This window comes from Protomyctophum bolini, assembly GCF_963924005.1.
Source record: "Protomyctophum bolini genome assembly, chromosome: 2".
Classification (NCBI taxonomy): Eukaryota; Metazoa; Chordata; class Actinopteri; order Myctophiformes; family Myctophidae; genus Protomyctophum; species Protomyctophum bolini.
This window is the reverse complement of record NC_137863.1, coordinates 29,015,430-29,033,639: the sequence shown is the minus strand read 5'-3', so window position 1 is coordinate 29,033,639 and position 18,210 is coordinate 29,015,430. Positions and strand designations below refer to the sequence as shown.

Genomic DNA, 18,210 nt, shown 5'->3' with positions numbered 1-18,210 from the left:
TGATATCATGGAAGATGTTGCTTTCTTTTAAAAAGACATGCATAATACACCGGTCCTGGTGCCAGCATATGTTTATAATTTGTAAAATTCACCATCCCTCCTTTCTAATCAATTTTAAATTCGTTTATCTCCCTGGTTCCCTCCAAAATTAGATATTATTATATTATTATCCTAACTATGTCTACAATGTTGTACTCTATGAAGTGTGTAGCCTAAGCATCCACCTTAATCTCATGGCAAAGATTAACAGTCAGGACTCAAATTGTTACTGTTGGTGACCTCTGCAGGCAACCTTGTGTAAGGCAATCATCAATGAAAGAAATCCCTAGATTTCATTTGTTTAAAATACACGCTTATATCATATTTCAGTCTGTTAATTACACCCCGGAAAGATTACAACATTAACAGTGAAATGTATTTTCTCTGCTGGATGTGTGAAAAACAGAAGGACCAATTCACATGCTCTGTCTGGACATGTATTGTTGTGTTTTGGCACTGCATGCCGTTTCATATTAGGATATTTTATTACAATGCAATATTTCGTTTTCAAGAGTGTTGCTGTGCACAAACGTCGGTCGGTATAGCATTACAAATTAATTACAAAAAACCCTGCCTATATTCCAGATGCATTTGTCTTCTATGTAACGCCAGCTCCGCTATTCCAATTTCCAAAGTCCCCTATTTTCAGCAATGGTGTAATATTATAAGAGGATGGCATAACGTTATACTTTATTTGTCCAGTAGGTGGCAGTAGAAGTTGGAGCGTGAGTCAGAAGTAGCGTGTGTGAGTGTGGTTCCGGTGTGTTGAGGTTGAGTTCTTCAGTTCACTCACTCATGCTCCCGCTCCTCCTATGTTGCTAATAACGCGCTGTTTTATCATTTATTTTGCTTTTGTGCGACTATTATAGTCTAGTAATGACAGGGATACCCCAAGATTCATGGCAACCACCCACAGTTACTTTAGAGACAACGTAAGTATTAAATTAATGCAGCTATCGTACTTATTTCAGTTCAAATGGTAGCTATTTAGCTTGGCTTGGAACCATGTCCAATTGTCCATGAATCAAACTTAGTATGTAAAAGAAAAAACACATGAGCCACCAGTCAAGCGATGGTGATTTGTGTCTATGGGAATGGGATCACATTTATCAGGTCGAGCGTTCACTTATCTTTTTTAACATTTTAACATGTAGGGCTAAATATGGGTGCAGAGTGGACAGACTGGGCACGTAAACATTGTTTTTCCTAAATGTAAAAACAAATTGGGAAAGTTGAATTGAACACACTCATACATTCAACCTTCAACTTACATGAAATGACAAAGACACACACACACACACACACACACACACACACACACACATCAGTGTGGAATGGATTCATAATCATGACATGACATGATGACACTTAAATCATAAGGAAAGTTTGACTTTTGCCTTATATTGGATGTTAATGGTAGGGTCACAACTCGAAACTCCTATAAAAAATTGCTCAATACTGACAGCAAGTGGATTCATGAATGCATGTATATAGACAATATTTTAGGCCAATAAAAAGACCACATTTCCCACCCCACAAGCCCAGCTGCCGGACTATTGGGCAGCGTCACTACTTTTAAGTTAATGCTTTTGTATAAAGTTAGACACTGTACACAACCAAAACTGTGAAACAGTGCTGAGACAAATGTTCATGTTTTACAGTATGGGGTCAATTGTGCTGGAACTTTACTGGAGACATGCCCCTAAGTCCTGCAAAAACTTTGCTGAGTTGGCCAGAAGGGGATACTTCAACAACACCAAGTTTCATCGGATAATCAAAGACTTCATGGTACAAGGTGGAGACCCAACAGGAACAGGTGGGTTGATCACAGTCACACACACTCCAGACCGTCCATGTGGTTATTAGGCTGTGTTGAAGCTACTGAGTTAGCTTTACTGAAAAGCAATAATTCCTAGCCTTCCTAGCCTGGCCTATCTTATTACTTGAATAAGATGCCACAGTACCAGCAAAATGTGGTTCTGTACAGCAAGTAGGATACTCATTTCATATTAATTAATTTAATGTAATTTATGGTTTTACATGATTATATTCATTTTACCTTGTACTATTTTACATAATTCATAAAAGAAAAAAGGAGAAAGAAGAGGATCTTATTCATTGCGAACGCAGTGAGCACTTACTATGAGACCTAGCAGATCATGTCTGTCTGTCTGTCTGTCTGTCTGTGTGTCCGTGTGTCTGTCCCGCTATCCAAATATGGAGTGTGTTACATCAGCAATCACTCAGCTCCATATATGGGCACAAAAGGGGCCAGGTCCACTCAGCTCCATGTATGGGCACAAAAGGGGCCAGGTCCACATATACAGTAACAGCGGGACAGACACACAGACAGACATGATCTGCAGGGTCTCAGCTGCGTTCGCTTCCCGCGTTTGCGCGTCTTACTGGTACCTGCAAGTATCATTAAAAATCAACTAATTGATGCTCTGCTACCAACTGTTATTTTACTTCACCATGATTACAGAGAGAAAGCAAAGCATAGGGCTGGATATATCCATAAATATTATTGTTTAACATCCAGTCACATGACGTTGTGACATAATGTTGTGTGCTTGTAGATTGTCTATTTTTTAAAGATTTACAGGAAATGTATATCACAATACGATATCATCAAAATATCGGTTCAGATATTTGGTCAAAAACATTGTGAAATTTGATTTTGTCTATAGGCCAGCCCCATGAAGTCATATAGGCCACAAAATAAAGGCATCTTTATGTGTAATATTTAAACTCTTGTTTAAAAATGTAATCAGTAAATTCAGTATTTGCATGTTTTTCTGTCTCATTCAACAGGTCGAGGTGGAGCATCCATATTTGGTAAACAGTTTGAAGACGAGTTGCATCCTGAACTAAAATTCACAGGTAACTAAAAATATATCAAATACATTGACATTTTAAATTGTGGCAATTCTCTTTACCATGACATGAATTGAGGTGAAAAAGACCTACTATAGCTTATAGAATTGTGCTTTTGCACCTAAATGGTCTTCATTTCATTTGTGTGCCTAAGGTGCAGGTATTCTGGCGATGGCCAATTCAGGACCGGACACAAATGGAAGCCAGTTCTTCCTCACCCTAGGAGCCACTCAGTGGTTGGATGGAAAGCACAGTATTTTTGGAAGAGTGTACCAAGGAATGAGTGTGTTGAATCGCATTGGAATGGTGGAGACCAACACTCAAGACCGGCCAACCGATGATATAAAAATTCTCAGGACAAATGTGGCCTGTTAAACAAATCTTGATGCTTTTTTATACTCTTTGTTTTTTGTTTAAATAAATAAATTGGCTTTTGTTTTAAGTCTACTTAAGGAATTTAAGTATATTTTCTTTCTGAATATGACCTATCCAAAATAGTGAAACAGACAGAAATAGCCAAATAGGTCATCTCGGTTGCATAATGCTCAGTTGCTATAAATATGAATACAAGAATTGTACAAAACATTTTGTTTGTACATCATGTGTATCATCATTGTATGTCCAGCTCTGCCACATCATCTGGAACCCACAGTTTAAATTGCTTGACCCTGCTCAGACTAATCTTTTTGTGAAGCATCATATTGATGACCTCAGCGTACCCCATATATGGGCCCCTGATGGTCGGTTGGGGGCAACATGCACTGTGAGGTCAGACTCAAACGGAAACTGTTGACTAACGAGTAACAATGCAGGCTGTTGTCAAGGTGCACTATGTAAAACAAATGAGGGGCGCTCTTGTCATTGTACATCAATTTATGTTAGCGGACATTTGACATTGCTACATAATGGTACATAAGGTGGTCCCTTATTGGCCAAGCGCTCCCACCAACATGTGATTGGTTAGCCCATTTGCTCGTTTACATGACATAAGTTTTCCCTTCAGAGTCAATGGCGTTTAATTTACGTCATATTTAGAGGAACTATCAGCTCTTATCATCATGCATCATCTCATACTGGCCAAACAGAATGTCTGTTGCCTGTGATTGGTTGGCTGATTTGCTCATTTACATATTATGACATACATTTTCCCTTCAATGGCTTTTAATGTGTGGTGTTTAATTGATTTAGCGGATTTCTGACGTAATTTCATTGTCAATGGCAAATATTGAGACGGGTAGGGACAAGATTTAGCAGACATTTGACCGCAATTCCCCTTTCATTGTCAATGGCAAATCTTGAGACGTGTGGGGACAAAAGCTGTTTAAAGAAAAGGGCTAGCGCCCCTTAAAAAAGAAGAAACCGTTGACGACAACATCGATTTACGCATGTGTCCACTGGGCACCCTGATGTGCCGGTATTCTGTACATTGCGCAGATACAATTTTTAGCATCTACTCTGTGTCTTCATTCAGGGCTCTGACAGCCACAGGGAAAATTCTCAGAGTCTTGAACCCTCTGACACCTCAAGCGTCACAATCAACCCAGGGGGGCAGTCAGACAGATATTTTGTGAAGCCACTAAGGAAATCGGGATTTCCTGAAAGTTCATATAATGGCCTGTTGTGGCGCTGTCATTGGGCCCAAAAAACCCCATAGCTCCATAGAGCTATGGGGACTAGTTTAAAGTCTCATTTCTAATGTCATAATATTATTTTTGGAAAATGATGGTCCCATTTATTAAAAGAATGACCATAAAGTCGCGTATGTTCTGAGGGGCGTGGCTACCGTTACAGTCTATGATCGGGATTCCCCACCCACTCGACTCAAAATAAAAACCAACTAAGAAGAAGGGGGGAAGTCCTGCCTCATTGTCTGGGCCAGCCAATGGCCAGCTGGGCCAAAACGGATCTAGAAAGATGGCGATTTACAATTCAAGGACTGACGGGCTTCATTTTAAGTCCATATCAGAACCGGAGAACGCTTTGTCCATATTTCTTTACAGTATCTATGCAATCAACCCATACTGAAGGGGTGTTTGTCCTTCATAATCCTTTTTGCACTTTCAAGCACCTATTTGTATGCCATTTACAGACTGGCCACATTTTGTACAGACATTATTAGACCCTGTCTTGTTTTTAGTTTTTATTATTGAGGGGCACCAGCCCCTGTGTGTCGTAACACAGACATAAAATGCCATTGACAATTAATGGGGAATTTACATGTGTTTGAGCAAATCTGTATTTTTGTCCTATACACAAACATTAAATTACCATTGACAATGACAGAGCTATAAAGTAAGACGGAGTTACGACATTGAGGGTGCCGAAAACAGCCCGGTCACGTGGTTCATGTAACTCGTTTGTCACTGTAAAGCCTATAGACTCCAATGCATTCCATAAACTTCAGGTTCAGGTCTTTGTCACTATTCGCCAATAGAAGTCCATGTAGAAGAGCCACCATTGAACTGGCCCCCTTGAAGTGAACAGAGTTGTCGTAACTCTGTCTTACTCTATGGCTCTGGACAATGAATGGAGAATTTACGCCATATGTGTCTGAGCAAATCGGTATTTTTGTTAAATTCCCATTGAGAATGAATGGAGCATGTGTCTGAGCAAATCGACATGTTACATCATGATGATGTACGATGATAAGAGTGCCCCTCACTTCATAGTTCATACTGGTGTGATTTTTATTTTAATCTAGGGATTATAGCACTGAAAATATATTTTTGGTTTCACGTTTCTTCTCTGTGAATTACTGATTGTTTAGCCTACAGTCCACTGGGCAACAAAATATCGTATTGCATTTGTACTTCGAGGCTAGACGGAGTTCCGTCTCTTGAAGAGACATAATGCCTTTATGCCTCACACACATGCTGGCATGTGGCTGTTCCCCGGTTGTACACACACACACACACACACACACACACACACACACACACACACCCTGCGGACCTAGGCTCAATGTGGTGTGGAGACATGCTGCTCTGCCGGGGGGAAGCATCAGAGAACAACTAAGGAATCATCACGGTGGGGAGGTGGGGAGGGAACCCAGCATCTTCTCTCTGCTCTGGCATTACAGGAAGTAAGAGCAGATTGGAAATGCAGCACAGTGCTTTGGTTCACCCCCCATGGCTCCTTATAGACCTACTGTGCATCTTCCACATGCATGAGGGATGTGGTGGTGGAGATCAAACTGGGAGCAGGTGGGTTGCCAACGAAAATTCTCCCCTAGCCTGTATTGCTTGCACCTAAGACATTTTTTAAGGTACCTATTGATTTATTTTAACTTCCTTCCCATCTCCCTCTTTTCCCTTTTTGGAATTTGTTCTTAACTTGCTTTGCCTGGTTAAAAAAGAGATTCATCACGCACAATAAGTCTTTCACACTTTTGCCTGACTGAATCGGCATAGTGTTGCGTCCCTTACCCCTAGACCTGTTCGGGAATAAAGTAACTGCTTGATGCTTTGTGCTTGGTATCCATGCTCTCATCCTTGGCGTTCATGATGAGAAAGCGCACCACGACCACGTTGAGGCAGGCTGAGATCACCATCAGTCCAACAAAGATGTAGAGGAAGCAGAAGGCCATATAATACGGGTCATTCTGAAGAGCATCGTCCCTCTGCAGGGCAACATAGTCACCGAATCCGATGGTGGTGAGTGTAATGAAGCAATAGTAGAAGGCGTGGAGGAAGTTCCATCCCTCATAGTTAGAGAATGCCAGGGCCCCCAAACACAATATGCTGGTGCAGGAGAGAATGCCCACAGACACCATGCTGGCTACGGAGATCTCAGGTCTGCGCATTCCCAGGAACTTTTTGGTTTGATACAGAAGGTACTTGACAAATGTCCTGATCCTCTCTCCTAGGCTCTCAAACATGAAGATAGTCAGAGGGATCCCCAGAAGGGCATAGAACATGCAGAACACTTTCCCTGAGTCTGTGCTGGGGGCTGCATGTCCATAGCCTATTGTCGTTATCACAGTAATTGCAAAATATAAGGATCCGGCAAATCCCCATTGTACCCCATCTTTGTGTGGACTCAGCTGCAAAATGACCTGCTCCAGCTCGGCAAAGATCACTTCGGTCAAGTTATATTCATGCATAAGTTTATACTTTCTCGCATCGCGCTCCCTCCTCTGAACCATTTCCTGTTCAGATTCCAACGTGTTAAATATGGCAGCTCCGACCCCAAGGTATATTAAAATACAGATAATGAGAACAAGAGTCCAAGTGTTCTTCTGCCTCTTCATGATGAAGAGGCTCTAACATTACTTATCCTTGTCCTTTGGGATCAAAAACTATGCCAGCACCGTCTTTGATTGAATATCGAAAAGTGCACATTGATTAGAAGATGCTTTGGCACACTTTGATGCAACACTGAATGAGTGTGGTCAAACAAATTACCTGTGTTATTGATCTCCTCCAGCAGCAGCTTTTATATTGGTAATGATGTCACAAATATTTCCGACCTCGCATTGTGATTGGCTGTGTGTCCATCAAAACTGTAGTTGGCTCAAGCTTGGCCCTGTGAACACCTGTAATGCTGTCAAGGATCCCAACTTTGAGAAACACTGCACTAGACGGATAAAGTGCTGTCATGACTCATTTGACTGACCATGTTAGTAAGATAGCCGCAGACACAGACAGAAACACATACGCGTGCGTGCGTGCGTGCGTGCGAATGAAACACATTTAGATTTTTTTTAAATAGCACCACGCAAAATGAGGGGTGCAACTATACTTTTTATTGTTATAGTTACTTTGTGTGTGTGTGTGTGTGTGTGTGTGTGTGTGTGTGTGTGTGTGTGTGTGTGTGTGTGTGTGTGTGTGTGTGTGTGTGTGTGTGCGTGCGTGCGTGCATGTGTGTGTGTGTGTGTGTGTGTGTGTGTGTGTGTGTGTGACTGTGTTGCCAGTTGCAAGCACAGTTGTTGACTTCAGCACGACTGCTCTCTGTGACCCCAATGTGACCCCCGGTGTCAATAGCTCCTATACTCCAAACAGACATACAGGATCGCTGTTCATTGGAGACAGTGTGCGCCACTCAAAAAAGAAGAAAACCAATACGCAATCAAAGGTAATCTAACTATAAATGCACCATGTATCTGTCTGTACGTCTGTACGTGTACGTCTGTAAATGCACATAATTCACATAAGAACCGTTCGCCCCACCGATCTCAAATTCGACACATGCATTGCACACCACCACAGGGAGTGCAGTGCCCGGTGTCGAGTCGGTCGGACCCATGGTTGTCCAGAACCGCCACAAAAGTCCTCTGCCCGGGCTCTGGACAGGGCCCCTAACCCAAGATCCATTATACAGTATATGGAGCTGGCCTGTTCTGACATCACAACACTCCATATTTGGGCATGCCTGACACAGAACTCCATAATCTCGCCTGTTCTGACATCACAACACTCCATATTTGGGCATAAAAGATTAGCCAATCGATCACACCTGATCACCCCTAGATCTCTATATATGGAGCTGGCCTGTTCTGACATCACAATGGTGTTCTGATATCTGCATAGAGTAGACTCAATATATGGGCATAAAAGGGACATAGACATTATAACTGGGTGGGGAATGCATTTCCAACTTTCATCGGCAGTGTATGTTGGTGTCCTCTCTTGTTTAAGACCATAGCCCAATCAGGGACCAGAATCTCTGACAACGTCATTATTAACAGGCAATGAGGGACCAGTATTACAGTTACTTGTGATGCCAGTGGTGATGTCATTGGCATCGCCAGTGGTGAGCACACCTCATGACATCTCTAGGCCTACTTCAATCCCAATAGGATTAATGTTTGAAACAGATTTGGTTACAGACAGTACGTCATCATCAACAGCCAATAACAGCACCACATGGCCTACTTGCGTATGGCGCAAGTTGGCACTTCGACAGAGTACATTTCTAGTTATAAGATTATTGTGTTACCTTCTCTAACCCCTACTACTTCAACATTTTTCAGGCCAAGGACCCCTAGCTGAGAGAGAGATAAAGCAGGGACAGATAGATAGCTTCATAGGCGTGTTTGCATGACTGCACTGTCATGACTGTCTTTCATTCATGTAATGTCACTGTGTATTTTCACTGACATTTAAAACCGCCAATTAAACCGCCAATACTTAGTAAACTTGACCTTTCACTCTGTACTTGGTCTGCTCTTTTTCCCCTCTACACCAAACCTCTTTGCCGGAAATAGCCGATCTACAAGCTCACAATAGATCTGCTATTTTCGGCTAATGTTCCCCATAGAATATGGATACTACAAATAAAATTAAAAAAAGTTCTTATCACAAGATTTGGCGGACACCTTGAAGTAACCTGTTGAAGACCTCTGGTCTAGACTAGTCTAGATAGAGTATTGATTCTCAACTTTTTACATTTACAGCCCGGCCCCCCAGTTTAATATGCATGATTAGGAGTCGCCAGTTGATATGTTTTTTCATCTCTGGCGGGGCCCCAATCTATACTGTAAAATCCTAAAATGTACAGTTTTTTCACACGAGCAAGAGAGAGTTCTTTCCCCTCAATGACAGCTGGACCCCACATTGAGAACCAGTGCTCAAGAGATTCTGGCAGCTAATCTCGCGACTTGATCCACTCCTGTCCTGTCACGAGAAAAAGACAAGTGAAATCCTTCTTCATTGCGCCCACAGGCCACACCCAATATCCCATAACCAGGAGGGATGGTCGCCCTGTAATTGGCTATTTGGTTGTCAGGCAACTGCATGGGTGTGTAAAAGATGTTGAAAGATAAAATGAAGTCTGATAATTATGTACGATGCGATGCATGTTCACAACATCTATACTTTACATTACTTACTTAGTTAAATTACGTTTTTTGTTTTGTTTTTTACATTTTAGACCAAAAAAAGCCAATCGAGGTGCCACCTATCCTGTATCCATAGCAACCAATTAGCCAATCACAGCGCGACCATCCCTCCCAGTAATGAGCTTTACGGTGTTCGGATTGACAGTGGGTCGGTGTTTCAAGTTCAGAAGAACATCGCCGCAGTTGCTCCTCTCACTTTGTAAACAGTACAGCACATCTGGTAAGTGGTTCTTTAAATTATGTAAAGTACCGATTCCTCGGCGTGTTTGCTATTTCGTTGAGTGTTGGATGTGTGCGTAACTTTTCAACTTCTAGACTAGATGTGACATTAATTTCACAAGCGAACCCGGATGCATTGCTAGCTAATAGTAATAACGTAATAACTGTAAATGCTCACCTGACGCCTCGGTGGGGTGAGACAGGGTCTGAAATAAAGGTCATACAAGTTCATGCAAGGCCTGGGTCATTTTTACCAATACTGGCAAGTCTGGCATTATATAACGCCAGTCACATAGCCTCCATTGTCAAATTATGCTATATTTTCGAAATTAAGTTAAAAGTGTATCAATCAATCCCAAACCGAGTTAGTATTAACATTATTCATTTTTATCCAGGTAAGCATAAGACCCAAACCAATGCAACTCCTTGCAACCAACAGTTTTAAGGACATGTCACAGTCACACCAATGCAACTCCTTGCAACTGCCATTTATTGGGAATAATGGTTTCATGCAACTGCATGCGAATAGCCGAATACTATCCCATCCCATATTATTAAATTAACAAATAGTTAACGGTGAATGATGCATGTAGCATGTTCCTCTTGACAATAATTCCTGGGGTCATTGAGTACAGGCTACTGTATCTATGCCATGATTCAGCAAAATGGCAATGACAGAACACATCTCAGATTTCACAGTGTGCTACAGAATAAAAGAGGATTACGATACAGTCTAGTTAGTATGACATCATTTATTTATCTAGTTAAATATGGCCTAATATATATCTGAGGTATTATATATAGGCCTATTCTAAACACTGAACATTTAAACTGTTGGTGGACCTTTTTCATGGATGACTTTAATGTGGATAAACACTACACAGCTAAAAAGGGGGGAAAAGCATGAATTAATTACAACTGTATTAATTCAGTTATACCCATCAGGAGATGTCAGCGCTGGTATGCAGGACGGCACAGCACCTAAATAGAACACACACTTGTTATAGTACCCATCCTAGATCCATTGAGTGGACTTTATTTAAAAATGTACATTGATTGAAAGTAAATTTTGTTTTTTACCTGGATTTCCCTCGCTCTGACCACATAGGTTAGCTTCTCAAAGGCAAGTTATTTTTTAATTGGAGACAGGTTTTGAAGGATATGAACATTTGTATTTTCACCCAAACAGGGATCAAAGAAAATACCTAATAATATGAAGGTGAAGGTTCTTAATTTTAACCACTTTAACGCTGATGTCCCTATTTTGACCATGTCATAGTCAAAAACAAGGGTACACTTCTTCCAATTTCTCTTTTAATGGTGGTCAAATTATGCTTAACTGAGCTTGTAGTTTCTTTTGAGACATACATTTGAATTTTTCACCTTCGTATGTCATACAGAAAGTGCTTAAATGTTTTAGAGAAGAAACTTGAGTTAAATTGTGATTTAAATTGTGGTTCACAATCAAGCGAATCATGTGAGAGCAGTCGATTGAGAAGCGTCTGGCTGCAGTTGAGTCGATTGGCAGAAAAGTAAATGAAACAATATATGGTTGCATGGATACAGAGGCTTCAGATTTGAATATTGAGTAGCATAGACAGAAGCATCCTGCAATGGGAAATGTAATCTCGTTTTGACAGTTGGTAAGTGTTACAACCCAATTGTCATGTGATTAATCAGATGAGGAAGCTTTAATCCAATTAGGCTGTTAGCTAACATGTTAGCACTGCTAAACTTACATTACATCTAGGTCAGGACATTCAAGTGTGTAAGCCATAAGGAGGAAGCAGTGTAAACAAGGTAGGCCTGCCATTATTTACACCAAAGCCAATGGTATAGTGGGTTTGATAACTACGTGATCGGATTCAGAGTTAATATAGATTATATCTTGTTTTCTGGTTTGAGGGAGTTTCAAAGTGGTAAAATAATCAAATGCCTTTTCTCTCCTCAGGATTCTGCAACACCATGTCTATTATCAAGATCCATGCCAGAGAGATCTTCGATTCCCGTGGAAACCCCACTGTAGAAGTTGATCTTTACACCGAAAAAGGTTAATTTAAGTTTCCTACAACAGAATGTGTTGGCATCAAATTGGATTCTTTGCAATTGCAATAGTATTGTGCAATTTCCTTTCCCCCTGCCCACATTGCAAGCTATAGGTTTCATGCTAATTGCCACAGAAATAGTATACTGTACTCCAGTGTTGCATGATCTTTTATTTTTATGTTTCTCTACACTGTGGCCGACATCTTGCAGGTCTGTTCAGGGCAGCTGTACCAAGTGGTGCATCCACCGGAATCTATGAAGCCCTGGAGCTTAGGGATAATGACAAGTCACGCTACCTTGGAAAAGGTTTGTATATGTGGGCTTTGTTGTCTCTTGGGTGAATTATGATGAATGATTTAAATGGACTGTGTAAAATTGGTTGTCCTTCATTAATTCTATTTGTCCATCCATGATTATTTGCGTCCTTAATTTCAAATGTTTTGTTTTTAGGCAAGGTGCTTTATATACTATACTGTTATTCCCTGCTATAATGCCTAATTTATACTCAGTCGGCTGATGGTGTCTACACTGAAAATAGTAGATCTACAAGCTCACGTGTCACGACGTGTTGTGAGCATGTAGATCTGCTATTTTTAGCACAGGAGACTGTCAAACAACTAAGCATTAATCCGGGATTACCTCCCACTATCTCTTTTTCCAGATGTGAAAAGGTTTAAGTAAGTTAGTGAGTTTTCATCACTCTGCTTATTAACCTACTCTCAATCTGGCAGTCTTTGATCATAACATTTAAGTTTTTTCGAATGTTCGTGAATGCTCTCTGACAAATCTGATATGATTCATGAATTCTGCCATTTAGCATGTGGGTTGCACAATTTAGTCTGTGTGATTGAATGTTGATTGTTTATGTCATATTTTATGCTGCTCTAAAATGAATTATTATTTGATGGGCTGTTTTAGTTACCTCAATTATCTGCATGTCTCTTTTTTAAACAATTTTGTAACAAATGTTGCATGGTTCCACAAACGTATGTACGGTAGTTGAGGTTTGCACTACTACTTTGCACTGTATATCTTGTTTGAAAAAACATTAACATGTTAAATCTCCTCGCCACAGGGGTCTCGCAGGCTGTGGAAAACATTAATTCAAAGATTGCACCTGCTCTTGTTGGCCAAGTAAGAATCTGCATGTTGTGCTGGGCTGATATCAATATTGCATAATAACTTTTATTAGTTTCACTTAATTTAAATGAAAGGAATTAAAATACACCTGCACACTGTGTATCTCCCCGGTACAAGAGTTTTTTCTTTTAATAAGGCAACATTTCCGTCCCTCTGGACCTTACAATTTACAATTACAATTTCCAATTTAGGCATTTAGCAGACGCTCATAATCCAGAGCGATTTACAATAAGCAAGAACAAAAAGCATGGCAATACATCATATACATAAAAAGTAGACCTTCTTCAGGCAAGGTCCGGAGGGACCGAAATGTTGCCTTATAGAAAAAACAGAAGATACACAGTGTGCGGTGTATTTTCATTCCTTTCATTGATGTCCACTGGCCTACGCACCTGTGCATATGCCTGATTTCTAGGTGTGCGAAAGCTTTTTCCTACACTTAAATAAAGATCAAATAACAATTTCCCATGCTATTTTCCTTAAATAATCAGGATGTATCTGTAATTGAGCAAGAGAAAATTGACCAGATAATGCTGGACCTGGATGGCACAGAGAACAAGTGTAAGTTTTATCGTACTTTGCTAACTGGCCTAATGGCCCCTACAGACTGTAGGAGTTTAAAAGTGGTCGGCGAGTCATGTATTTCACACTACAGGAGGCTTTATTTTTATTTGTATCGACTGTCATTATATCTTTGTGGCTTTCACACTAAATGATTGATAGCCGAGTACTAGTAGGCATCACACACTGCAAGAGTACATCATTTGTTTTTTATTCCAATTCATTTTGACATCTCACGTACGTGCAGGATGCCGTGATACAAGCGCGAGACCAACACAGGACGTCTCTCTCTCTCTCTCTCTGCACACCCATGTTAAATCTTGATTTTCATTAAATAATTCTCTGACACACACACACACACACACGTGACACACACACAGGTTTGCCCTGCTGCAGCTTTGATTTTGATGCGGTTTATCAACATTATTCAAGTGAAATGCGTAACCGCAATATTGGGCTAATATAGCTACCAATATATACGACACAGAGATTTACCCAAGGAATAAAGGTTATCATTTGATCATCTATCGATACAGTCGACAGAAAGTGTTTGTGAGCAGTGAGCACAGCTGTCCTGTGCGCTCATTGGCTGTGAAATGCAGGCCTTCTCTGGACGTGGTCGCAACCCAGTTCATACCGTATGATGTCCAGTCGGTCAGAGAGACAAATATCAAACCTGCTAGATATTCAGAAACACTCGGGAAGGCGTCGGCGAGCACTTTCATCGGTGCTAGATCTTCTCGCAGCTCCTTTCACACACAACAAGCAAAACCTCAGAGATCAAACTCAAAGCCCGGTCTTGCGTCAGATCTGGAGTTTTGTCGGCGTGCACCAAAAACAGCATAATCGGAGCAAATATCGTGCACAAGGCCACAAGCCATAACTAGAAGCATGAGCCTCTTTTATACTCAAAATTTTTGGTTGTTTTCAGGTAACATTAATCAAAAATAGCAGATCTACAAGTTCACAATGTGTTTTTTGGTAAAGAGATTTATTGTAGAGAGAAAAGGCGGTGAAACTGGTTCAATTGGGTTTAAGTGGCTCCAGAACATAGCATTATGTATAGGTGACGGGTGTGTAACTTTCCTGTTGCTTTTAATAGTTCTGGCACTTCACAAGTGAAACAGACTGTTTAGCAAATAATGTGATGCCAATTAAAGCATGGGGTTTTGCTAGTATGGATATGTTCACAACCAGCTTCTTTTTCATTTATTTTTCATGACACAGCCCAATTGGGAGCAAATGCTATTTTGGGTGTGTCACTGGCTGTTTGCAAAGCCGGAGCTGCAGAGAAAGAAGTTCCCCTTTATCGTCATATTGCTGACCTTGCAGGCAACCCAGAGGTCATCTTGCCTGTGCCGGTGAGTGTTCTGTTAAGCAGGCGAGCTATTTTTTACATTTTATGAACTCAATTCATCATGCATTCATCATTCACAATTCTTGTTCTCTTTACAGGCCTTCAATGTCATCAATGGTGGATCTCATGCCGGTAACAAACTTGCTATGCAGGAATTCATGATCCTGCCTGTTGGTGCTAGTTCCTTTAAGGAAGCTATGCGCATGGGAGCTGAGGTCTACCACAATCTCAAGAGTGTCATTAAGAAGAAGTATGGCCAGGATGCCACCAATGTGGGCGATGAAGGTGGCTTTGCCCCAAACATCCTTGAGAATCAGGAAGGTACAGTAACATAGAACCACTGCTATGATTACCAGTGTTCAATCCCACCTGTCTAGTGTAGTTACTCTAAAATGCTTACAATCAGTGCCTTTACCATAAATGTGCATGCAAAAACACCAACAATCTGCTCAGAACTAAGAATATGTAGAGGAAACACTACAGCATTAGTTTTGTTCTTCATGCCTCTTCTTTCTGGTGTTTCTCTGCAGCTCTGGAGCTGATAAAGGAGGCAATTAGCAACGCAGGTTACACAGATGAGATTGTGATAGGAATGGACGTGGCAGCATCTGAGTTTTACCGGGATGGGAAATATGATCTGGACTTCAAGTCGCCTGATGACCCAAGCCGCTACATCTCACCTGATGAGCTGGCTGACCTCTACAATAGCTTTATTAAGGATTATCCAGGTAACCTGATAGTAATAGATGCTGAAAAAGCTTTTTATCTTATGTCAAAGCAAAGGATGGAACAGGGTCTGGAATATTTCCTTATGAAGTGTTGAATGCTGAACATTTACACATTTTATTGATTAAATACTTTATTTGTCAGAAATGTAAACTGCACGTGGTACAGTGGGACTCGTTTTCATTGTAGTCCTATGTAAGCTCTAATGTAATATAAATGTGCAAAAACCTGAACCTGTCTGTCATTCAAAGAGAAGATTCTGTATTTTAGAACCATCATTTCTCATCCACAGTGGTGTCCATCGAAGACCCATTTGACCAGGATGACTGGGCAGCCTGGACCAACTACACAGGAAGTACAGACATACAGATTGTTGGAGATGACCTTACAGTGACCAATCCCACGCGCATCACTAAGGCTGTGGATGAGAAAGCCTGCAACTGCCTCCTTCTGAAAGTCAATCAGATTGGCTCCGTCACTGAGTCCTTGCAAGCGTAAGTCAACACTTCATTGAAACCAATTATATGTAGATTGTTAAAATATTACAGGTTTCATACAATATAAAAATCCTGCGCTACTTAAGAGTTTGACAAAGCTATTTTAGTAAATGTCATCCTCCATCTTGTAATGCAGGTGTAAGATGGCTCAGTCTAGTGGCTGGGGGGTGATGGTCAGCCATCGGTCTGGAGAAACGGAGGATACATTCATTGCTGATTTGGTGGTTGGCTTATGCACTGGACAGGTGAGTTTCATATAACACCTTTTATTTGTTATGAGTGTGTGTTCTAAGAAAAGCCAACAATGCCAACATTGATAATTATGTCAGGTGATAAATATTTGGAAAGCATTATCCATTTTCATATAGGGATTAGTGAAATGATGTGCTTTTATATATTTTAAGGTCTACAAAGATGCTGTGCCATGATAATTTGAAATGCATTATAATGCCGTAATTTGCAAAAAGACTGAAAACATAGAAATACCACTTTGCTTTAATGAATGTATACCTTACCTATGTTTTGAAGAGATGTTAACATGATATTGATTATATTTAGAGATATTAACCTTTGACCCCCTATAGATCAAGACTGGTGCACCCTGTCGCTCTGAGCGTTTGGCCAAGTACAACCAGATTCTCAGGTAAATTTAAAAATCAGTTTCTTTCTGATTCAACAGATTGTCAATGTCAAGGAATTATTGTTAATATGTATTCATTTGTCTGCCGTGTAAACCAAGCTGTCAAAATAATGTTATTTTTTATGTTAATTTGCTATTCTAGCAAGGACTTCATTTTCCCCATATCATGTACAAGTATACTGTACACACTGTAGTGAGTGTACTGTATACTACTGTACATGCTATCTTGTGAACTCACAATCAACATGTCTTAAAATAAATAATATTTTTCATCTTTTAGAATTGAAGAGGAGCTTGGAGATGCGGCTCGTTTTGCTGGCCAGAATTTCAGAAACCCATTGATTGAGTGAATTATTAACTGTGTGTATACCAGCAGGTAGATTTGCAGTGCAAATGCATGTTAACAGTTAATCCTAAACTAACTCCCAATAAAAAAAGTAAAAAACTGCTACTGAAAATTAGTTAGTTTGTTATTATTATTAGTTCCTATTAATTGTGTTTCAATGTGGATACATTTCTAGCTATATTTACTAATTGTGATGACAGAAGCTGGGCTTAAGACCACAGTAAATAAAGATTTTCTTTGCAACAAATGTGTGTGTGTGTGTGTGTGTGTGTGTGTGTGTGTGTGTGTGTGTGTGTGTGTGTGTGGCCAGGGCATGCATGCTTCTGTGTCTGTATGTGCTTGCGTATATGGCACTTATATGATTGTGTGTGTGTGTGTGTGTGTGTGTGTGTGTGTGTGTGTGTGTGTGTGCTAAGTAGAGGGCTCTTTCTTTGACAATCATGTTGTCATGATATTTTTCCCCTTTTGATTTGAATGAATCTTACCGTCCATGACAGCCAGCTCAGTGCTATAAGTACTGCTCGGGAGTCGGGACTGCCACAACGTATTGCCCAGTATCGGCTCAGTGCTATAAGTACTGCTCGGGAGTCGGGACTGCCACAACGTATTGCCCAGTATCGGCTCAGTGCTATAAGTACTGCTCGGGACTGCTACAACGTATTGCCCAGTATCAGCTCAGTGCTATAAGTACTGCTCGGGTCTGCCACAACGTATTGCCCAGTATCAAAAATTCGATTGCACACAGGGATGATTTAATGACTTTAACAGTAGTCTAAATAACTACAGAATGAAGGGAACATTTAGTTACTGAATTGTTGATGTCTGTGAACATAATTTAGGATGTGTATTTTATAAATTGTAATAAAACTGTAAATGTGATGTCAGATCAAGACATTTTGATGTCTGAAAGAGGTACATTTTCAA

The 18,210-nt window shown here is 40.5% G+C and overlaps 3 protein-coding genes across 4 annotated transcripts in view; 2 read left to right on the top strand and 1 right to left on the bottom strand.

Moving 5' to 3' along the window:
- Positions 1 to 809: 809 nt before the first annotated feature.
- Positions 810 to 3,363, top strand: ppil1 (peptidylprolyl isomerase (cyclophilin)-like 1). The gene is made up of 4 exons (XM_080773366.1): positions 810 to 971; positions 1,701 to 1,855; positions 2,854 to 2,922; positions 3,071 to 3,363. Exons 1-4 carry the CDS (start codon positions 916 to 918, stop codon positions 3,289 to 3,291), a joined length of 501 nt encoding a protein of 166 aa, XP_080629492.1. The 5' UTR covers positions 810 to 915; the 3' UTR covers positions 3,292 to 3,363.
- Positions 3,364 to 6,343: 2,980 nt separating this feature from the next.
- LOC308333756 (potassium channel subfamily K member 3-like) lies at positions 6,344 to 7,165 on the bottom strand (the record flags this gene model as incomplete). Its single annotated transcript, XM_080790229.1, has 1 exon — positions 6,344 to 7,165. One exon carries the CDS (start codon positions 7,163 to 7,165, stop codon positions 6,344 to 6,346), a length of 822 nt encoding a protein of 273 aa, XP_080646355.1.
- A 2,716-nt stretch (positions 7,166 to 9,881) lies between these two features.
- The window catches only part of eno1b (enolase 1b, (alpha)), a 185,590-nt gene continuing 177,261 nt past the window's right edge, over positions 9,882 to 18,210 (top strand). The window contains exons 1-12 of one of the 2 annotated variants that reach the window (XR_013965620.1): positions 9,882 to 9,974; positions 11,925 to 12,023; positions 12,230 to 12,325; positions 13,095 to 13,153; positions 13,651 to 13,720; positions 14,948 to 15,081; positions 15,176 to 15,398; positions 15,608 to 15,805; positions 16,096 to 16,297; positions 16,437 to 16,545; positions 16,885 to 16,943; positions 17,221 to 17,409. Coding sequence is in view for 1 of the 2 variants with exons in the window: in XM_080787245.1 (XP_080643371.1) it covers positions 11,939 to 12,023; positions 12,230 to 12,325; positions 13,095 to 13,153; positions 13,651 to 13,720; positions 14,948 to 15,081; positions 15,176 to 15,398; positions 15,608 to 15,805; positions 16,096 to 16,297; positions 16,437 to 16,545; positions 16,885 to 16,943; positions 17,221 to 17,290 (1,305 nt within the window). In the remaining variant the exon portion in view is untranslated. Of the gene's footprint in view, positions 9,975 to 11,924; positions 12,024 to 12,229; positions 12,326 to 13,094; positions 13,154 to 13,650; positions 13,721 to 14,947; positions 15,082 to 15,175; positions 15,399 to 15,607; positions 15,806 to 16,095; positions 16,298 to 16,436; positions 16,546 to 16,884; positions 16,944 to 17,220; positions 17,538 to 18,210 lie in introns of those variants that run through there. The other variant, XM_080787245.1, reaches the window with a different exon arrangement.